Source organism: Polyodon spathula, chromosome 32 (genome assembly GCF_017654505.1).
Source record: "Polyodon spathula isolate WHYD16114869_AA chromosome 32, ASM1765450v1, whole genome shotgun sequence".
NCBI lineage: Eukaryota > Metazoa > Chordata > Actinopteri > Acipenseriformes > Polyodontidae > Polyodon > Polyodon spathula.
In genome coordinates this window covers 1,623,156-1,646,439 of record NC_054565.1, presented here as the reverse complement: position 1 = coordinate 1,646,439, position 23,284 = coordinate 1,623,156, and the positions used below count along the sequence as shown (strand labels likewise).

At 46.8% G+C, this 23,284-nt stretch overlaps 1 protein-coding gene across 2 annotated transcripts; it reads left to right on the top strand.

The window, feature by feature from the left end:
• The first annotated feature begins 1,641 nt into the window (after positions 1-1,641).
• On the top strand, positions 1,642-22,074 carry sesn2 (sestrin 2). 2 transcript variants are annotated; one of them, XM_041234118.1, is made up of 10 exons: positions 1,642-2,396; positions 13,788-13,853; positions 16,036-16,224; positions 16,995-17,177; positions 17,333-17,545; positions 18,019-18,157; positions 18,571-18,686; positions 19,896-20,086; positions 20,435-20,579; positions 21,092-22,074. In XM_041234118.1, the coding sequence occupies exons 1-10, from the start codon at positions 2,007-2,009 to the stop codon at positions 21,176-21,178; spliced, it is 1,719 nt and encodes a 572-aa protein (XP_041090052.1). In that variant the 5' UTR covers positions 1,642-2,006; the 3' UTR covers positions 21,179-22,074. The 2 variants fall into 2 exon arrangements, with proteins under 2 accessions (XP_041090052.1, XP_041090053.1); XM_041234119.1 differs by lacking the exon at positions 1,642-2,396 and adding an exon at positions 12,047-12,153.
• Positions 22,075-23,284: the final 1,210 nt, after the last annotated feature.

Below are 23,284 nucleotides of genomic sequence, written 5' to 3'. Positions count from 1 at the left end.
TCTGCTGCTGAGATTGTAATTTTTTTATTTTTTAAAGCTGGCATTATCAAAAAGATTAGAAAGCTGTTTACATTCCTCCCAGTGTAACGTTAACTGTCAGGACACAAGCTGCCCCCTCCTTGAAACAGAATGGACTCTAAACACCCCCCCCCCCCCCCCCCCCCCCCCCCCCCCCCCCCCCGAGACTACTGCAATGTTAAAGGATGGGCTGTCATTACAGATCTGCACACTAACATCACATGCAAAACTGCACTGTAATATCATGAGATTGTCTATCCCTGTCTCAGAGCCTCCTGCGCAGGGGAGTTACCCCTGCAACAGTATTCTAATAAACAGCAGGGTATTGCACTGTGTTCTGGTCCGTTCCGGGTCGGTCTGGTTCGGAGTGCTCATGCATGCTGAGTATACAAAGCCTGTCAGAGTCTCCCAATAGAAAGTCCTTTAATGGATACATTGAAATACAAGCAGAGTGACGCTCTTCCAAAAGGAGAGCCAAGGAGCAAATAGAATGGGGTCAAATAGGTGGTATCCTTACTACTGAAGGACATTGAAATCCTTGTGAAAATAAACCCCATCAGCCAATGCATTTAGACTAATTTATACGTTCTTCTTATTTGTTTTCGTTTTCTTAAATGGAAACTGTTCTAATGAACTGAAGGCTTTATATTAGCAAGCAGCAGCGCCATCTAGTGCACAGACACAGGTATTGCCAGCAAAACCAAAGGTTCCTTGATCCAAAGTGCGCTGGCTCTTTCTTCTAGAAAGACGTGCTGTCTGATCCAGCCAGTGTTTCACATATCTGTGACAGGCATCTAAAAGTGAAGCGCAGCTCCTGAACTCGGAGTCAATGCAGCTTCACAGACAACTAGACCACACTGCCTCCCCGGCCTGCCTCAGAGTGACTGCAAACATCGCAAAACAAAAAGGGGACATTACAAATAAATAAATAGATTCCTTTTTGTATACTGCAGTTATAACTTCTATCAGACTCATCAAGTCATGTTGTGGGTGTGGTTTATGAAAAATATACTGAACATAATTAATATGTCGATTAAACCACTCCAGTAATATTACGTGTAGCTTCTGAGATCCCCGTTGTAATGTATTTCATCACACAGAGGCTGAGGACGCTGCCACCGCTGTGAGTCTAGCATGGCATAATTATGACACAATTATTTAGTTTAATTAAACAGAATAAACTTGTGAAAATGATTGCGGGAGACTGCAGTTTTAATGAAATGTGCAGCAAAAAAAAAAAGGACTGGTGACGTTTTAAAATCGTATGACTCGTTTTCTCAGTTAAGAATGCGTTACATTAAAATGATAAACCCAATTTATTTTTTTTTTTTTAAATTAATTTAAAAATTAATCTTAAACCCACAGATCCACGCCACTGTTACATGACAATACAGCAGCAGCACGGAGTCTATTAATAGACGCCGCGTTTGGGATTGGCTGTTATATTCAGCAGGCAAGCCAATCAAAAGCAGAACCGGTTTTGTCGCACTGTATTCTAGGAGTTGTAGTCATTTTTAGTGAGCGGAAGCACTTGATTAGGTTGCGGACGGCCACCTTAAAAACTACAATTCCCTTATACGCTGTGCCCCCTGATTACAGAGGTTTTGACATAAGTTGCATCAGCTGTGCCTTCTCACGGTGCGATCTGAGCGCATTTGTGTGCATGTATAGAAATCCGTCTCCTTGTGTTTGAGGTCAGTTAAAAGGGGTGAGATTTCAGTCAAATATATTCCTACGACGCAGAAGGGTCGCCATGGCGATGGTGGTTTAGTTTAACCCGACTGGAAGCGGCGCAAGGGTTCGTTTGCAGGATGCTACCGGAGGTGTCAGCTCTGTTGTTTATGGTAGAAAACTATGTGCTCGCTTATTAGTTCTGTGTTTAGTAACTTCAACGCAAACACAAGTTAGTTTTCATGAACTGCACTACACCGCTGCTATCAAATAGGACAGCTTGAATTTGCTGTCTGCGTGAGTCGAAGCAGCGGAACATGCTGAAGATGTCACCTGTCACAAACAGTGTCGCAGACTGGGAATGGGACCGGGCCGCCGAGTCGAGCCCAGCTGACGCGGATTCTGAGCCGGTGTGCGACTGGAGAAAGCTCGGCACCCTGTGTAGCCGAGACGAGGAGGAGCGAGCGGCGGCGCTGGGTGTCCTGTCGCAGACAGTGCTGGCGTGTCTCGACAGGGTCGCGCCGGCCCGACCGGAGAACGGAGCGGTCAAAGACGAGACGCCGCTGTGCGAGAGGGAGAGCCCGGGAGGAGGAGGAGGAGGAGGCGGGATCGATACGGCTTTGCTGTTGCTGCTGTTAAGGCTGTCTCGGAACTGCCCCTTCAGTGACATCAAGGAGAAAACAACGCAGCTTCTCCAAACAGTACAGGTAAGAAACCTAATATAGCAGCGCCCTGCTGTCAGAGTGCACATTCTGGGGGTGCAGGCTGCTGTGGTTGCAGTATGCTACCGGTGTGACCTACATTTTTGCTACCTTGCCAAAATCGGCTACCTGGCTAAAATCTGATACCTGTACCAGAATTGCATTTGTAACGGTGCACGTTATTTGCTTGGTCCAGTTAAAATAATCCAGCAGTTCATCTTGGTGATCATATAGAGAGTTTAAAAAGACTAAAAATGTATATAGCATAACTAAAATAATGTAATATAATTACTGATTTTCAAACTAATATAAAAAACATAGCGAATATTATCACACCATGCAAATAGATGTTAATAATAATAATAATAATAATAATAATAATAATAATAATAATAATAAATCAATATCGTTCCCATATCCAAGTCCTGGTGGTGTTCTAGATCTCCCTACTGAAAAGGGATCCTCCTTTGCTCATTTTGAAGGTATTCCACAGGTCAGCTGTCACATTCTCATTCCTTGGCAGTTCTGTGTGTTTGAATCAGTTCGTTAGAACTGCCCAGTTTCCTTGCTCTAGACTCCACTGACATGAAGATTTCTGTTTGTTCAGCCCAGTGTTACTGACAGTGGTCTTTCAGGGGAGTCTCTACTGGCAGTGGTACTGCTGTGCCCTGGTAGTATAAGAAGCTCACTTGCAAGTCAATCTCTTTAGGTGATGTGCACACAGGAAGTTCGAGTACAGAAAGTATAATTATGATTGAGAGCAGTAATTGAATACAGAATACATGTGGAGCAGTTCAGTGCAAGTACAAGATGATTCAATTACTGATACAGCTGGGTGCCATATAGTCCAGTATAGTGGAGAGCTATGAGGTTTACAGATGCTGTCTGAACAGGTGCGTCTTGAGGAGGCTCTGGAAGGTGGTCAGGGGCTGAGCAGTCCTGATATGCCTGGGTAGGTCGTTCTACCACTGAGGGGCAAGGGTTGAGAAGCAGGGGAGCAGAGGGGGGTACAGTTAATCTCCAGATGGCGAAGGGGGTGTAAGGAGAAATAAGTGGAGGTAGGGGGGTACAGAAAGGTCGAGACAGCGATAGGCGAGTACAAGAGTTAAATTGAATGCGAGTGGTGATAGGGTGCCAAGGAAGGGAAAAGACAAGGCGGACAGCAGAGTTTTGGATGAGCTGGAGTGGGCAGGTAGCAGAGGCAGGGAGGCCGGCCAGGAGGGAGTTGTAGTAGTCAAGGCAGGACAGTACCAGGGTCTGAACTAGGAGCTGTGTGGAGTAGTCAGTGAGGAAGGGGTGAATTCTGTGTAAGTTGCTGAGGAAGAAGATTCAGGAGCATGCCAGTGTAGAGATGTGCTGAGAGTAGGAGAGGGAGGGGTCGAGGGTGACACAGAGTTTCTAGGTGGATGAGGAGGGAGAGGGGGTGGTGGATTCAAGAGGAACAGAGATGGAGAGATCAGCAGTGGGGGAGGAAGAGAGGGGGAGAAAAGGAGAGCTGATTAGAAGAGGTTGAGTTTAAGATGATGTGACTGAATCCAGGAGGAGATGGCCGAGAGACATGTAAGGGGTTCAATTTTCTTAAATAATAAGCCAATTTTCTTCAGGTAGTTCCAATCAAAAATAGCTTATTCAGGAATCAAAATGCAAAGGGAACAAAGCAAATCAAAGGTGATGCATCAGCGATGTCACACACAAGTCTTAGCTGGTGCTGTTCTGAGTTGGCATCAGGGTAGTCAGTTTCTGAGCTGAGCCTGGAAATTACTTCATCCAGCGCAGATATACAGCTAGCTTACTTAATTTCCTTGACCAAATTTGGTCTTATTTCCCTAGCATGATGAATGGTGTGAGACAAAGCACATTAAAAGTTACATTCTGCTTCACTTTACCAATGTCAGCAGAAACCCAGATAACAAGAAGTTACATTTAAGAACAATGCTGTGAGTTTTGCTCAATTCTCACAGGTAGCACAGCGCTGTACCCACGCATCACAAGATCGAACAACAAGGCTGGGGATTAAACTGCTGATGTGCACCAGCTATGTACAGCTTGATGTTAACAGTTTATTAACCCTGCATTGATTCAGAGCGTACATTAAATACAGGAAAATCACACAATGTTTACAGACACTTTCAATGATTTCTCACTTCCTTCATCATTTAAATGGGAAGCATAAGCAAAAGTAGTATAATGGAAAAGAACAGGTGGCTGATGAAACAATAAGAGCTTGTTCAACTGGAAAAACCTGGTGTACCCTGCCCCACACAAGGAGTGTGGTTATCAGAAAAGGCCTCCCTGTTCCTATAGTGTTATGCGTTCTGTGACACTTACCTAAAGTTATAGCATGTCAAAAAAAGGAGGGGGGGGGGTTTAGAACCAGCTTTAATTGGTTTGATTATGGTTGGTACGTAGGCTCAAAACAGCTTATTAATCATCCCTCCGAGGTCACAGCTGCACTCTGAGCTATGAAAAGCCAGTCACTCCTACATGGGTGTGTTTCAGACCACATACCAAGCCAAAGAGCTACAAGGTCAGGGAAGCTAGAGATTCGAAATCCTTACAGACAGACAGAGACACGGGAGGAGAATTGGGAGTCATAAAGGGGAAAGGAGAGGACGATCTGGGCATCATCAGCATAGAGATGAGATGAGGGGACCCAGGGAGAGGGTGTAGAGAGAAAACAGGAGGGGTCCCAGGACTGAGCAGCAAAGAGAACTAGGCAGAGGGTGAGCCACGCCAGGACACCCGCTACGTGGATGAGATAATCTGCTGGGAAACAGGATTAGGGGTCTATTAACAGCCGTGAGTGGAATGTAGGACGAAACCTCAAAGCAGAGTTGAATTGCATCATAGTGCTGTACAGATTGGAAGCAGGCAAGGCAGTTGCTTAACCCTCGATTATCAGATTGTGTGGCCTCTTTGAAGTGTGGTGTGTGTGTAATGTCCATACCACACCTGGCTGTAGCCATCCTGGCTGAGCAAATTGCTTGTCCTCACTGGGGATTCCACAAGAAGCATTGGCTGTGGCACGCCCATGGGTTAGGGAGGCAAGATCGTCTGGGACTGAGCACCACCTTGTGCTACAGCGCACCCTGCTGGCCAGGAGCCTGGTGACTTTAGGTGGACATTGGCAGGGCGGTTGGCTGCCTTCCTTCAGGGGCCAATGGAGAGAGAGGGGAGGAAAGCAAATGGTCCAAAACGAGTGTAGCAGGATGCTCTTATTGCAGTTTGTCCACCCCCGGTAGTGTCAGGACCCTGACTACCTGAAACCGGAATCGGCAGGTACTAGGAAACTGAGCCATGGTCTTCCTGCATGCACCCAGAATTTGCAGTCCTCTCGCTCTCTGTGGATCACTTCCAGGGGAATGGAAGAACTGCTTCAATCCTGATGTAAGAAGGGACACTGTAAGGCCATGGTCCAGGTTTCTAATGATCTAATGATGAGGTCAGAGCTGGGTGAGACTCCAGGACACGCTTGCACTCCCTCCACAACACAGCTCTGTGTGTGAGAGAGCAGTGCTGGCGTGACTCCCCCCCCCCCCCCCCCCCCCCGTCAGAGCACAGCTCCACACTGAGGATAGGATTGGGGACCGGGACTCAATAAGTGCCCTAAACTGTGCTTACAGCTCTTGTTAAGTTATGCTCCCCTGCTGGTAATGAAATACTGTCCATACAGCATATAGAGGTCATACTTCTCAAATGTTTTCAACTGAGAGCAGGCTGCGGAGTCCCAGCTGAGAGCTGAGAGCAGGCTGCGGAGTCCCAGCTGAGAGCTGAGAGCAGGCTGCGGAGTCCCAGCTGAGAGCTGAGAGCAGGCTGCGGAGTCCCAGCTGAGAGCTGAGAGCAGGCTGCGGAGTCCCAGCTGAGAGCTGAGAGCAGGCTGCGGAGTCCCAGCTGAGAGAAGCAAGCAGGCTTTTTCAATGACAAATGTTTCAACCAGAATTCTTTTCCCATGTCTTCAAAAGAAGATATTCAAAACAGACTTCTAGTCAAAATGTTTGCCATTGAATTTAAGGTTTGTGATTTTTGTTTTTTTGGTATTTCTAACTATCTGCAGAACTTATTTGTCATGAAATTTAGTATTTAATATTGTTTAGAAGTCATTGAGTTTCGATTCTGGAGATATACAGGGGTGTGTCTGTCTGTCTGTCCGCACGTCACACTTCCATGTCTGCATGTGTCTGTCATAGCTCTTATTGGAAGGATTTCTAGACAAAACATTTGTCATCGATCTTTCAAATTCAAATTGAGCACTATTGAGTTTTATAGTTCTGAATGAAATTCACAAAGAAACACTACAATCTGACTGAGTCAGGCAAAGAAAAACGAAAAATGTCATTCAGGAATTGTGTAATCCATACACAATGTGCAAAGACATGTTTTGTTTTTTTTTCTAAAGAGTGGTAATTCAGCAGCTCCTACATGCACCTAGTTGCTTCTTGCCAGCTCTGTAATGTTTTCTGTGTTTTCTACTGAAGATGTTTGTATGGAAGGCATGTCTGTTTGAGTTTAGTGGTCTGCTGTTTTCTAGTCGTTTACAGTTGCCCTTGTTTGTCTGGAAGTGCAGACGCACGCAGCAGTTCTGCAGTGAGTCTCACGCAGTGATTGTAGGTCACGGTCACTGCTGCCCTTATTCATGGTGCTGCTGACTCTAGCTTTGTATTGACAAGTAGTAGACTGTATTCTTGGCTAGTGCCTTCATCAATGTTGCAAGTACTGTTTATAATCCGGGATGGACAGATTGTTCTCTGTGCAGAGCTGGCAGGTCCAGGGTTCACTTTAGTCGCTGCAGCAATTAACTTCCAGATCTAAGGCTGACATCAGACAAATGTGGGAGTGGATCTCTCTGCTGCCACCCAGACAATACAGGACGTGGGCAAGACTGATTATCCCTTTAGAGTCCAGAGCGCAGGGTGGTCCTGTGGATTCCTTGAATGCGTCCTGGAGTCTGTCACCTTTTCTCTTTTAATAAGCCCTGCCAGAAAAATTCTGTAACTTTTTCATTGGTCTCAGTCTGCTGGTAATTTTTTTGGCAGCTAAATCTCTTAGCAGTTTTAGCAGCAGGAGCTGTGTGCGTAATACACCACGTGATTCCAGGTGCGTTTGGTTGATTAGACAGTACTGTTAACCAAAGATCGGACACACACACACAGTAGAGTCAATTATCCGACCTTTAATCAACCGTACTGTCTAATCAACCGAATGCACCTGCAGTCACGTGATGAATTGCCCCAGCATCACATTATAGACGCAGTGGTGCTTTTGCTTATCCTTGATCATTTTTCAGTACCATAAATAATTTGAGGTGAAACCTCTTCTCATGAGTCCCCAGTGAGGCATTATGCATTCCCTGTCACGGTGCTCTGTATTCGCTTGCTGCGACACAGGTAAAAGGGCTTCACCCGAGTCAATGGACTAGAAACATGAACAGCAGTACAGTAAGGAGCCTATGAGACTATCCCAAACACTAACAATGTAGTATTCGCAGATGTGCTTGTTTTTTATTTTTCAAAGATCAATGCAGAAAGTTTCAGCTTTTTCCCTGATTTTTCTAACTAAACCCGGTCAGGTTGGAGATGGAGTAGCTCACTTTTTGCCAGGCAGTTAAGCTGCCTGCAGTATTCTTAAACAGTTCATTTGTGACACTTGGGCACAGGCATAAATTGATCTTACTTGGCTGTTTGGGGCACGCATAGATTTACACACTGCCTCTGCTCAAAACACTGCCTTTGGACAGCTGTCAGTGTGTATCTCTGTATCTTTTCATGCAGAATACCGTGGGAGTTATCTGCTTGCACTTATGATTGGAAGTCTCAGGTAAAACTTGGCAGATATTCGACTCCCTATTGGTTAAACTTACTGTCAGTAGCTGTAACTGAATAGCATTTTATAAAATATGCAGTGCAAACATTTTTGAATAGCATGTTTACACAGATAACTATGAATAAACTAAAATAAAAAAGTATAGCTAGCGTCTCGCTTTGTTTCAATTTGGCAAATGTGTCGACACTACTCTGTTTTAAAGATCGTCATCTCCAGTACAATTATTCAGAGAAAGTGGATTCGTAACTAAATCTACTGCAGTGTTTCACTTGTCTGGTGAAATTAAAAAAATATAAAGAGAGAAAATTAAATTCTAATTACTGAAATGTATTATTTTTCTCAATTTATGTCCCACCCAGCTAACTTATGATTGGGCAACTGCAGAGACAGTGCAGATATTCACTTGGTTGATTGTAACGCAGAGGCCCTTCAGGAAAAAAAAAAAATGTCGCGTACGTACAAGCACACCATAAGCGAGCAGCATTGTCAACAGACTGCTGTGGATCATTTAATTCGCAGTTTATAAACTGTAAATAGCCTGGCTAAACTGTGGTGCGGAGTTCAGTTCGAAGCGACAGACAAGCAAATCAAGTGCGAGAGAGGAAATGAGCTTGGCCAGTAAATGCATTAGGAAAGAACAGACCAGGGGAGCCCAATTCTGGTCCTGGAGGGCCGGTGTCCTCCTGGCTTTTCTTCCAACTGTCCCCTAAATTAGTTAATTAGACCAATCGAGCACTTATTAGAAGCTTAATTGGTCCAATTAAGCAATTTAGTGTACAGTTGGAACAATGATGAATAAAGTGTGTTATGAAGTGCCAGCGGGTGTCTCTGGACAGTGTGTAGTGCACTGGATTGAGGGTGTGTCTGCACAGTGTGTAGTGCACTGGATTGAGGGTGTGTCTGCACAGTGTGTGTAGTGCACTGGATTGAGGGTGTGTCTGCACAGTGTGTAGTGCACTGGATTGAGGGTGTGTCTGCACAGTGTGTGTAGTGCACTGGATTGAGGGTGTGTCTGCACAGTGTGTGTAGTGCACTGGATTGAGGGTGTGTCTGCACAGTGTGTAGTGCACTGGATTGAGGGTGTGTCTGCACAGTGTGTAGTGCACTGGATTGAGGGTGTGTCTGCACAGTGTGTAGTGCACTGGATTGAGGGTGTGTCTGCACAGTGTGTAGTGCACTGGATTGAGGGTGTGTCTGCACAGTGTGTAGTGCACTGGATTGAGGGTGTGTCTGCACAGTGTGTAGTGCACTGGATTGAGGGTGTGTCTGCACAGTGTGTAGTGCACTGGATTGAGGGTGTGTCTGCACAGTGTGTAGTGCACTGGATTGAGGGTGTGTCTGCACAGTGTGTAGTGCACTGGATTGAGGGTGTGTCTGCACAGTGTGTGTAGTGCACTGGATTGAGGGTGTGTCTGCACAGTGTGTAGTGCACTGGATTGAGGGTGTGTCTGCACAGTGTGTAGTGCACTGGATTGAGGGTGTGTCTGCACAGTGTGTAGTGCACTGGATTGAGGGTGTGTCTGCACAGTGTGTAGTGCTGTATGCAACGAGACATGCAGCATCCAAGTGCGAAATGCTACATGTGCTGCTGAAGTGGAAAAGTTTTTAAACGCAAACATCAAGTTGGACTCCCTTCAAAGGCGACCTGACTGTTGGGAACAGAGACGATTAATACACAGCATTCCATTGCAGTGCATCACTAAAGCAAGCAGGAACAAATCGCCAAGAAATGCCGATAGAAGCTTTTTTTGTGTGTTGCATTCCTTGATTTTTTTTTAAATTATTTTTTTAGCTCGTATGATTAAACCGTTGGCATTTTATTTGAAGTGATTTATGAACCGTAATTAAGAACACTTTATATTCAAACGGGGCTTGTGCTGTCTGCTAATAACGCATTTAAACCCATTCTGGATTTATTTTAATGTAGTGTTATGCGTAATGATATTATACCAAACCTATTTCAACCACAGAACAGCAATTGGCTAAAACTGTAACGTCAATGATACATCGACGTTTTTTGTAATTGCTCTTATTTGAAATCGTTTCTAATCACGCATTTTACAAACTACTTGCTATTAATGGAATTTACTCTTATGAGCAGATATTACATTCAACCGCTCTTCGTCGTAATCGCTCTCTTACGTAATTATTTACTGTGTTTATTTGGTCTCATTTGAACTTGCTCTTATTAACTACTGTTTTTTATTGTATTGTGTAACTGCTGTTATCTGTAAGGTGAATCTTTGCAATGCGATACCTTGTACTGTCATACTTTGTAACCACTGTAAGTCCCCCCAGATAAGGGCTTCTGCACAGAACTCAATAATAATAATTAATAAAGCTGCGGTGAATGCATCAGTAGTTTTGAAGCGTTGGTAGGCTCCGATTATCAGCCCTGTAGTTTGCTCGACCCTGTGGATGCGCTGACAGAGAACCCGCACACACTCTTACAGTCCGAGGAGACTGATCGCAAAGCCAGGCAGAGCGATCGAGGCGCAGCACGCTTTCCAAGATTTCAGAAAGAAGCATGAGAGTTGCTAATGCCGAGTGTACCTTGAAGAGCAGCTTGCAGCGTCCGTTACGGGGCCGACATCAATGTGTTCATAACAAGCGGCGGCTTACCAGGCGAGCGCTGCTCTGGGACTCGGACCCAGGTACTGGAACCGCACACCTCGTTCATTTCGCAAAGCAAGCTAACGTGCGACGCGTGTTGTATCGAGTTACTGTTATTGTGAACCATGTCAACGGGAATGGTTTTGTGGCTGTGTTTTGTTCATTAACGTGAAGTACCAAATAGATTTTTTTTTATTATGGAAAAAATCCGAACACAAGCTAGGTTTGTCATTTGATACGTTACATTTTGATATTTTGCGGTTAACGGGATTAAGTGTCATTTTAAAATTTCATTACGAGAATTACAATAACAGATACCAGTTAAACACGCTCCACAAAAGAACAAAGCAGCCTATCCTGAACCGAGGGCACTAATGGGTTAACACCGCTCCTCGGCTCGTTTCACTGGGCGGACGGGTTTTAGCGGTGAGTTTTGTATCCTAATTCAAGACGCGCTTTTAAGCCACAGTGAATTGTTGTTCAGCTGTGTTTCCTGCGTCGAGGTCGGTTTTTATCTTTGTAAGTCGCTGCTGTGTTGGTTTCGTTACACGTGTAAATGTTTAGTGCAGCTGTGTATTGGTGCAAACCTTTTCCAGGTACACACACGCTGATCGCGTTGTTACTCATTTTGTTATGTAGCAGGAACAAGACTGAAGCGTGTTTCGAGTTAGGCTGAAGGAGACCTGTGTTGAAAGGGAACTCGGTTGCAGTTTTCATTTCAAAGTAATGGGAATTGCCGTGTGGCTGGTTTGCCACATATATAAGTAGCGTGGGCAGCGAATCCAAAGGGTTTATTTTACCTTGACTTTAAAAAACAAACTCTAGGGCTTTTCCTTGCCTTTTTATAATTTGAATAAAGTAAAAAAAAAAAAAAAAAAGGCGAATCACTTTTATTGTGGCATAATGGAAATTAAACGTTAAATAAAATCGATTTTATTAATCAGCGCTTGTGCGCCGGGACTGTTACACCGTGAACAGATCGGCTGATGTGAGGATAGACCGATTTTAGGGGCTGTTGCGTCATAAACAGATCGGCTGATGTAAGGATAGACCGGTTCTAGGGGCTTTGCGTAGGGGCTGTTGCGTCATAAACAGATCGGCTGATGTAAGGATAGACGATTTTAGGGGCTGTTGCGTCATAAACAGATCGGCTGATGTAAGGATAGACCGGTTCTAGGGGCTGTTGCGTCATAAACAGGTGGGGTGATATCAGGAAGGCTTCTTCTCTGCCAGTGTGAATTCATTCAGTGTAGGAAGCAGCACTGTGACCAGTTTTTATTTTTATTTTTAAGTTAAAGAAACAAGAGGAATTTGAATTAAACCCATGAAGGTACAGACATTTAATTCGTCTTGTTTATGTTTTTTTAAACAGTTTTAATAACAGTTAGGCACATTTTAAAGTGATGATTCTGTATAGCTATATGGTTGATTAGAATGAACTCTTAAAGTCGAACGAAGTTGCTAAATGATTTGACTTAAGAATATTGAGTTACGTAACGCTTTGTAGCTTTCCATATACTTCACAAAAAACAAACTGAATCATTCGACATTTTGATATCTAACCTGTCTGAAATGCTGTACACTACTACTGTTATGGCGCCTGGCAGACTTTTGCAGTATAATTTAGAAGTTTCTCTGATTTGCATGCTGTTTTTAAAAAAGTTCATAGTTGTGATTGAGATAGACAGATGTCTCAGTTGCATTCTTATGGGAGAGTAGAAACGGATTTCTGTGATCGCAATGTGTTGGACTGCACTGATGCAGAAGGATTCTCCAATGGCGGGATGTCCCGCGCGGGTCTTGTGCAGATCTCTCGGGCTCCCTGTCCGCACTTTCCATAGGGAGGGACGCTCCGAAACCAGTCCCTGGGCTTCCTCGAAGATAAGAACCCTTGTTGCTCGGAGTAATTCCTGGTGTTTTCTGTTGTGGCACGTGCAGTCTGCAATCCGAACCGATGTGAAAGAAAGGCAGCGCTTTAATTCTTTATTGAAGGTGGGGTGAGATGGACAGTGAGGCTCTGGGTTTATCCACCCTGGGGTTCAGAGAGAGATTCATAAACCCCCAGGCTTCATTACTCCTGTCTGAACGCTGGAGCATCACACAAACACACATTTGCTTGAGAAATGTTTCACCATTCAGACACGGAGCAGCAAAAGATGTCCCCTGTACCTGGCAGGCTGCAGACTGTGTGTAACCTCGCTGTGCTGGCTTGGTGCTGACCCTCTAACTGTAGAGCAGTATCATTGGAGTACAATTTACAGCAACAGGTTGCATACACTCCTGTGCTGTGGTGCTCAGTACCTCTGTATGTAGGCTACATGCTGCGTTTCAGTGTTCTTACATATAGTATCTAGAGAAGCGCTTGTTGAATTGTTAGGAAGCTTGTAAAGGACACATGCTTTCGCATAGCTGTAAAGCACTTTGTGGTGGCGTATGCAGTAATTCTTACTTTTCTAGGTGTGTGTTTAGATAGGGGGGTAGGGTGTGTGTGTGTGTGTGTGTGTGTGTGCTGCTGTATGATTTTAAGTAGGTTTAGCCCTGACACACACATGCAAGCCCTTGGCACAGTTGTATCAGCTGTGTGGTGCAGACACACTCTCTCATGCCAGAACACACAGTATTAATACAACTCCAGTGAGCTGCAGTTCTCATCAGCGTTGTTCATGCATGCTTGTGAGTGCCCTCCTGTATTTTGATTGAATAGAGCTATAGAACAGGGACACGAAGTGCACAGCGGCACAGTGTTTGATTGCCGCTCCATCCAGACTGCAGGTGACAATGTGTGCAGCGGCAGGAGGAGTGCTTCGTTTAGTGTTAAGCATTGAAAGAAACAGCTCTGTCTGTGTCTGGCTGGTGATGCAGTCCTCTGTTGTGGATCGCTGCACTTCCTTCATGTGCAGAGGTTTGATCGCATGTTAGACCCCCCCCTCCAGATTTCCTAAAGGTTTGTTCTTCTTTCCACAGGAGCGTGGTGTTCAGGTCCCGCGAGCGCTGGGGCGGGGACCCAGCTGCTTCATCCCCAGAGAGGAGGTAAGGTGCACTCCCATTCAGCACACCAACACACTCCCCCAAGTGTCTTACAGGTGGTGATGCACACTAACTTCATAGAGGTTTCTGAAAGGACTGCTATAGCAAATTATGCGTATGATTCCAGTCACCGTATATCTTATGGTGAATCTTCCTCCCTCCCATTCTCTCGGCTCTAACCATTACACCACACTGCCTTCTTCCCTCCCAGTCCCTCTGCTCCAACCACTACACCACACTGCCTCCCTAACTCCTTACCACTGTCCCTCAGCTCTAACCACTACACCACACTGCCTCCTTCTCTCTTTACCGCTCAGTCCCTCAGCTCTAACCACTAGAACACACTGCCTCCCTCCCTCTGTTTCTCAGCTCTGAGCACTAGACCACACTGCCTCCCTTCCTTGCGCGTCTCCCAGCCCCTCGGCTCTGAGCACCAGACAGGCTTCACCATCTTCCCAGCCCCTCGGCTCTGAGCACCAGACAGGCTTCACCGTCTCCCAGCCCCTCGGCTCTGAGCACCAGACAGGCTTCACAGTCTCCCAGCCCCTCAGCTCTGAGCACCAGACAGGCTTCGCGCATCTCCCAGCCCCTCAGCTGTGATGACGGTGCCAGCCCAGCTGCTGTTAGGTGTTGGAATCCTTGGTGCTGTTGAGCTGCCTCCCTCCACTGAGTCATCAGACAGCCAGGGGGCTGTGCTCAGGAATGCACTTTCTCAACCCTGTTCCCTGCAGCACTTTGAGTACAGTGATCTGATGCAAGCTTGCTCCAGCATTGCAGAAGAAAAGCATTGGCTTCATACAAACTCAGTGACCTGCCAGGAAGCATATTCCTTCAGACCAGACCAGACCAGACAGACAGGCACCCGGTATAACCGGAGAGGAGCTGGGCAGCTTCCAGAAGCTTTCTATATAGAATAAACGCTGTCTTTGAGAGAGTCCTGTGAGGACATGTGTTGGTGTAAACAAATGTATACTAGTAAGGGTTAGGACTGCCATTGCATTGCACTGTGCTCTGAATTCAACCCTGTCCACATGAAGTCACTCACCAGCTAATTCAGCACATGGTTTAAACCAGGGGTAACAGTCCCGGGGGGGGGGCAGTAATGACATTCTGTGTATTTATTTCTATTAATAGTGAAAGCAGACGCCCATGACAGCTGAAATAGTGTAGCAAGGGAGCATTGGCGGACTGTCAATCAAAGCAGAAATTCACAAATCCGAGCGAACAGGTTACCTGCCTGTAGGCGGGATGTAAAGCGAGTCTCTGACAATAGGGCAGTGTTGTCATGTGATCGCTCTGCTGGCAGATGTAAACAGTGTGTTTTTAGTATTTTATAAAATTACATGTCGAATCCGCTACCAAAGAATACATTTTGCAAAGTATAAAGAACAAAACAGGCAGCTGCAGGAGTTTGAGTGCATTTGTACCGCGGGCTCAGCTTTGAGGTGCTGGAATGGGGTTTGTTCTTTTGTAGAAACATTTTCATACTAACTCTTGTGCTTGATAACATTCATTTACAAATTCAATTGATGCCTATGATCAGTACGTTTTTGTGACTAGCTGTTAACGTTTAAAATATTGAGTACTTTGATATGTTTCAGTATTAAATAAATCAAGTTATTAATCAAACTCATAAATCTTGTTATGTACTGATTATTTATTAAAATGTTTGGATATACTTTAAGCCAACTTGAGTGTGATTTTGAAAGTTGTATTTGGTTGCACAGAGTGGTGGCCAAAAAAAACTTATGCAAAGCTCTCGTTCCTCTGTATTGAGCGCGTTTGTCTTTTTTGTGCCTGACAGCTCAGCGTGAAAGGTAACATTTAGTTACACAGTGTTCAGAAATTAGGATTTAAGTTCTGTTTTTGTTTACATTGTATTGGCCAGTGTTAAGGTCATGTGATCGCAGATGTAAACAGTGTGAGCAGGCTGTTCATCACCTCCAAGGTTATTTAGACTTGTTCTAGTGGCTGCCTGCTTAGACTTGGCAAATTTTAAGCATTAGTAAAGGAAATGGTTTAATCTGTTTACTTTATTAATTCTGTCAGTTTTTAATTCCTCAGCCTTGTCCAAACCGACATCTGGATAACTAAAGTCTCTCTCTCTTACTCTGTCTCTCTCTCTCTCATTCTGACGCTGTGTCCCTGTCTCACTCTGACCCTGTATCTCTGTTTCTGTGTTGAGATGGTGGAGGAGGGCGTGGTGCAGCCGATCCTGAGGGAGGCCTTCGTGTCGCTGGGCCGCCTCGATCATGTCACCATGGTGATGGGCCTGCACACGGAGTACCTGGCCTGCTTCCTGCGCACTCAGCACTCCCTGCTGCAGCTGGACGGGCCCCTGCCCTACCCCTGGAGACACTTCATAGCCATCATGGTGAGTCCCTTACCCCTGTGCACACTGCACCCCCAGCATGGGGAGTCCCTTACCCCTGTGCACACTGCACCCCCAGCATGGGGAGTCCCTTACCCCTGTGCACACTGCACCCCCAGCATGGGGAGTCCCTTACCCTTGTGCACACTGTACCCCCAGCATGTCCCTTACCCTTGTGCACACTGTACCCCCAGCATGGGGAGTCCCTTACCCCTGTGGGGAGTCACCCCCAGCATGGGGAGTCCCTTACCCCTGTGCACACTGTACCCCCAGCATGGGGAGTCCCTTACCCCTGTGCACACTGTACCCCCAGCATGGGGAGTCCCTTACCCTTGTGCACACTGTACCCCCAGCATGGGGAGTCCCTTACCCCTGTACATACTGCACCCCCAGCATGGGGAGTCCCTTACCCCTGTGCACACTGTACCCCCAGCATGGGGAGTCCCTTACCCCTGTACATACTGCACCCCCAGCATGGGGAGAATACGGAATAGCATCAATCCAGCCCAGAGCACTGTCAACACTGAGTGACCAAAACACACTCGCATTACCCTTTTTTTCCCATCTCTTCAGTCCCCTGCTGTGCTGTTTTAGTATTGAGTTTCAAGTCGTTTGAATTAGCGTTTGAATAACTTCCGAGAGCACCGTGTATACTTGTTGTAACAGTGTGGATTTTGATGGGATTGCTGTCATTCTGCGTCGGTGGAGGGTCTTTGAAGGGCAGTGCAGAATGCTTGTAAAGGCTAATGTCTCCCCCCGGTCTCACTATCCAGGCTGCAGCCCGTCACCAGTGCTCCTACCTGGTCCAGCTGCACACCACGGAATTCCTGCAGGTGGGGGGGGACCCCCAGTGGCTGGGCGGACTCTCCTGTGCCTCCCAAAAACTGCGGAACCTGAACGAGCTGAACAAGCTGCTGGCACACCGGCCCTGGCTTATCACCAAGGAGCACATCGAGGTGAGCGCCCCGGGCAGGCAGGCAGGCAGGGAACTGCCCCTGGGAGTGACGCTTTAACCTTCAATGGCAAACTGGAGATTACAAACCTGCAAAATCAGTTTAACTTGTGTACAAATGAAGTACAGAATTTACTAGCTCTCCCTCCCCTCTCCCAGGTGCTGTTGAGGCCAGGTAGTGAAGGCTGCTGGTCCCTGGCTGAGCTGATCCACGCTGTTGTCCTCCTCACTCACTATCACTCGCTCTCCTCCTTCGTGTTCGGCTGTGGAGTCAACCCTGAGCCTGACCACGAGGGGGGCCACGCCTTCCGGCCACCATCCCCCTGCCCGACCAACAGCCCCAGGGGTGAGGAGGGGGGCAGCGTGCCCAGGGTGAGTCTCATCAACAATCAACAATCCCTGAATTAATTGATACAATATATGCGATTGCTATTTATTTTAAATATATACTTCTGGTATAAGCAGAATATTGAAAGATGGTTGGTGTTGTACGGTTTTTAGGATGACCTGACATAAACCCTTCTCCCCAGGCAGAGGCCCTGTGCGAGGCTCTCGTGACTATCCCTTCTCCCCAGGCAGAGGCCCTGTGCGAGGCTCTCCTGACTATCCCTTCTCTCCAGGCAGAGGCCCTGTGCGAGGCTCGCCTGATTATCCCTTCTCCCCAGGCAGAGGCCCTGTGCGAGGCTCGCCTGACTATCCCTTCTCCCCAGGCAGAGGCCCTGTGCGAGGCTCTCCTGTCTATCCCTTCTCCCCAGGCAGAGGCCCTGTGCGAGGCTCTCCTGACTATCCCTTCTCCCCAGGCAGAGGCCCTGTGTGAGGCTCTCGTGACTATCCCTTCTCCCCAGGCAGAGGCCCTTTGCGAGGTGGAGGCTCTCATGAGGAAGATGAAGCTGCTGCAGGAGCAGGAGGAGGAGGCGAGCCAGGAGGAGATGGCAGTGCGCTTCGAGAGAGAGAAGAGAGAGAGCCTGCTGGTCACTCCTACTGGTACGAACACACACAACATACTGCTACACTCACACACAAGACATAGTGCTACACACACACACACAGCCCACTGCTACACACCCACAAGACATAGTGCTAAACACACACACAACCCACTGCTACGCCCACACAAGACGCACTGCTACACACACAGCTGGCTCGGGTAAGATTCAAACTTGTGCTGTGCTTTTTTTAACTAAGAACATAGATTATTTGTTTTGTTTTATTTGTAATTGTAATCTAATAACTCTCATCATAACATACTTTTTTTCAAGTTAGCTAGCTGTGTGCATTGTTGCCTGTGGTTTTGATTGAACATGCACGTTTCCCTCCCTGGAATACTGCAGTAAGATTGCACAGCCCTGTGCTTGGAGATGTTGAGCCTAATGTGTTTTTGTCGCCCCCTGGTGTAGATGACAGCAAGAGGCTTCCCCCCACCAGCGTTTCCCGCTTCGTGGAGGACCCTGATTTCGGGTACGAGGATTTCACCCGTCGAGGGGAGCAGACGCCCCCTACCTTCCGAGCACAGGTACTGATGCTGCTGCTTTCACAGTGACAGGCAAACACAACTGTGTCTGGTTCTCAATTTAACAAAGGGTTTTGTGTGTGTGTTTTTTCAAATGTTTTTTTCATAGTGCAATCACACTGTGCAAAGTGTCCACTTATTTGGTAATGGTCAACTTAAAATCTATGCAATTTAAAGAGGAAGATAAAATAATTGAAAGCATGCTTCCCCCCCATTGAAAGCAAACATTCAGTAGTGTCAGTAATGGTCAGGCTGGTTCACACTTCATTCAGTAGTGTCAGTAATGGTCAGGCTGGTTCTCACTTCATTCAGTAGTGTCAGTAATGTTCAGGCTGGTTCACACTTCATTCAGTAGTGTCAGTAATGTTCAGGCTGGTTCTCACTTCATTCAGTAGTGTCAGTAATGGTCAGGCTGGTTCACACTTCATTCAGTAGTGTCAGTAATGGTCAGGCTGGTTCACACTTCATTCAGTAGTGTCAGTAATGGTCAGGCTGGTTCACACTTCATTCAGTAGTGTCAGTAATGGTCAGGCTGGTTCACACTTCATTCAGTAGTGTCAGTAATGGTCAGGCTGGTTCACACTTCATTCAGTAGTGTCAGTAATGGTCAGGCTGGTTCACACTTCATTCAGTAGTGTCAGTAATGTTCAGGCTGGTTCACACTTCATTCAGTAGTGTCAGTAATGGTCAGGCTGGTTCACACTTCATTCAGTAGTGTCAGTAATGGTCAGGCTGGTTCACACTTCATTCAGTAGTGTCAGTAATGTTCAGGCTGGTTCACACTTCATTCAGTAGTGTCAGTAATGGTCAGGCTGGTTCACACTTCATGTGTCATTGTGAGGGTCATTGAGTCTGTGTAGCCAAGCGAGGAGACAGGTTGACAGAGCTGAATTTTTCTCGGCTGTAGTTTTAGTGTAAGTGTTCTCCTCTCCCCCTGTCTGTATTGTAGTAAGTGATCTCTCCCCTGTCTGTGCTGTAGTAAGTGTTCTCCTCTCCCCTGTCTGTGCTGTAGTAAGTGTTCTTCTCTCCCCTGTCTGTGCTGTAGTAAGTGTTCTCCTCTCCCCTGTCTGTGCTGTAGTAAGTGTTCTTCTCTCCCCTGTCTGTGCTGTAGTAAGTGTTCTCCTCTCCCCCTGTCTGTGCTGTAGTAAGTGTTCTCCTCTCCCCTGTGTTGTAGTAAGTTTTCTCCTTTCTATGGTCCCCTGTGCTGTGCAGGATTACTCGTGGGAGGATCACGGCTACTCCCTGATGAACCGGCTCTACCCAGACGTAGGGCAGCTGCTGGATGAGAAGTTCCAGACCGTCTACAACCTCACCTACAACACCATGGCCATGCACAGCGGGGTGGACACGAAAATGCTGCGCAAGGCTGTGTGGAACTACATCCACTGCGTCTTCGGAATCCGGTGAGCAAGGCCCAGGGAGCTCACAGGGTACAGATACAGAGAGCTGGGCTGCAGAGAGGAGGGCATTGTGTTCGAGTAGCTCGGTGGTTGGGGCGCTGTGCTGCAGTGTGTTCGTGTAGCTCGGTGGTTAGGGCGCTGTGCTGCAGAGTGTTCGTGTGGCTCGGTGGTTAGGGCGCTGTGCTGCAGTGTGTTTGTGTGGCTCGGTGGTTAGGGCGCTGTGCTGCAGTGTGTTTGTGAGGCTCGGTGGTTGGGGCGCTGTGCTGCAGTGTGTTTGTGTAGCTCGGTGGTTGGGGCGCTGTGCTGCAGTGAAAGTAAAGCCCCTTTTTAAAGCTCTTGTTGTGTCTGCAGGTTTGATGATTATGATTACGGAGATGTGAATCATCTGCTGGAGCGCAGTCTGAAGGTGTACATTAAAACAGTGGCGTGCTACCCTGAGAAGACGAGCTGCATGATGTACCATGCATTCTGGAGACACTTCCGACACTCGGAGAAGGTAAGGACTCCTGCTGGCTCCAGCTCCACTTAAATTAGTTTAATTTATTAAGTTGCTTTTCTTATTTTAGCATGTTTTGCACATTATCAACTCACTGAAGTTAGCATTGGCGCCCAAGACCAGTGCTGATTGGGCTCTGTGAATCCCACGGTAACGGTACAGCCAATCCCAACAGGGGACCTGGAGTGAACCAGGGGACAGTGATCTGTTTTGATTGACTGCAGAGACAGATACCTGCTAGTCTGTAACCCAGACTCTTCATCATCCATATTGCAAGAAACATAATCATTCCAGTGACGGCCGTTTCAACTAGAGGCCTGTTTCAATGCTTTCAGTGCTTAAGGGTTTTGGATTCAGATATTTGTATGACATTGAGAAAAACTTCAGATAAAACCATTGAACTTGGTAAGTGTGTTTTTCTATATCCAGACTCTCCACACTTTTATTTTACCCTCAAACTGCAAAACAAATTTAATTAAATTCTAATAATAAAATCCTATTCCCTCTTTCAGGTCCATGTGAACATACTGCTCCTGGAAGCAAGAATGCAGGCAGCCTTGCTGTACGCGCTGCGAGCGATCACACGCTACATGACATGACACACGCCTCCCCTCCCTGCACAGTGATCACACGCTACATGACACACCCCCACCCTCCCTGCAGAGTGATCACATGCTCCATGACATGACACAGAAGCCTTCGACAAGAAGCCTTCCTCTGTGCCTTCTTGTCAACCTGTCTGTCATTTACTCGAGTTCCATGTAGTGTTTTTAAATGTTCCTCAGCAGGTTAGTGTTTTGAATGTGTTGCTAGCTCTCTGAATGTGAACGCACTATAGGACAGCCTGCATGTTTGGAAGGGATGTGACGCGTGTCGCTGTGCAGGCTCTTCTGTCTAAGAGGGTTGCACCCTCACTGAATAGAGCAGCATTTCGAAGGTTGGAAATACTTAAACGTAAGAAAAACCCAAAAGAAACGTAAGAAAAACGCAACAGCCCTTGTTTAAAGAGGCTGCCCCCTCACCGAGTTCAGTACAGCAGTCCTGAGCCCAACTGTTCACTCCCTATAAGCACTAAATACAGCACAGGCTGCAGGAGCTCCAGTCAGGTTCAGCTCATTGCAGCCTTCACGATGATCCAGCTGCAGTGGCTCTCCTGTCTCAGTCTGTGCGCTGTGGAGTGGGGGAGAAGCAGGGCTCTGTGTGCAAGTGATTATTCATACTGCTGTTCAGTTTCCTGTCTGTGCACGCTCAGGAATCTGTTTGAAGCTGCAAAGAGGTTGAATCACTAGCTCTGCAGTGAATTGTTTGCTATGTTTCTCTGTGGAGCAGTAGTGGGTGCAGCTGGATTAGGATACTGTTTAATAGCAGGAAGTCCAGCTATTAAATTCATGGTGTGTAGGAGTTTGAACAGCTGTCAGCAGGGTGAGGGAGACGTCTTGGACGCACACGTCTCCTTCCTCTTGTTAGTTTATGTCTCCACCATAGTATTGTTCACTTGAAGCACATGTGCCTTTTGGCATCTTTTGCGAATATCAAACAGCCTCCCGTTTTAATTTTTTTGATCAATCCCATCTTTCTAGCAGTATTAACTGAAGCAGCCATACCACCAGCTACAGCAGCTGAGGCCCAGTGTTTGCTATTCCAAAGTATAATTACCAAGTTACTTTAGTATTTCAAAAACCTGACCTCCCAATATAGATGTGTGCAGAACTTTATACAGTTCAACATAAATAGACATACAGATAAAAAAAAAAACTATATATAATAATATTATATAATAAGCTGTGATAGGACAGCATTGAAAAGAGGATTGGATGACTCTGTACACGCCACAGTGAGATTATTAGCACACTCCCTTGCTAGGATTTGCACAGTTGCTGGTGTTTCAGAAATAGTTTTCTATGTGTTCTTTTGCACAGTTATTGATGGTGTGTGTGTTGTGTATTTTGGATGCATTAAACAGTATTTTTGTTTTGAAGTGGTGATTTTTTTTTTCCTCGTTTTCCTCAGTTTTCTCAGGGGTGTTTCTCTCCAGAGAGGGGTGCTTTGTGTCGTGATGATGTGCCGGTACAAGCTGTCGGGGTGCTTGGTGTCAGTGATGTGCCGGTACAAGCTGTCGGGGTGCTTGGTGTCGGTGGTGCTTGCTGTCGGGGTGCTTGGTGTCGGTGTGTGCCGGTACAAGCTGTCGGGGTGCTTGGTGTCAGTGATGATGTGCTTGGTACACAGCTGTCGGGGTGCTTGGTGTCGGTGATGTGCCGGTACAAGCTGTCGGGGTGCTTGGTGTCGGTGATGTGCCGGTACAAGCTGTCGGGGTGCTTGGTGTCGGTGATGTGCCGGTACAAGCTGTCGGGGTGCTTGGTGTCAGTGATGTGCCGGTACAAGCTGTCGGGGTGCTTGGTGTCGGTGATGTGCCGGTACAAGCTGTCGGGGTGCTTGGTGTCGGTGATGTGCCGGTACAAGCTGTCGGGGTGCTTGGTGTCGGTGATGTGCCGGTACAAGCTGTCGGGGTGCTTGGTGTCGGTGATGTGCCGGTACAAGCTGTCGGGGTGCTTGGTGTCGGTGATGTGCCGGTACAAGCTGTCGGGGTGCTTGGTGTCGGTGATGTGCCGGTACAAGCTGTCGGGGTGCTTGGTGTCGGTGATGTGCCGGTACAAGCTGTCGGGGTGCTTGGTGTCGGTGATGTGCCGGTACAAGCTGTCGGGGTG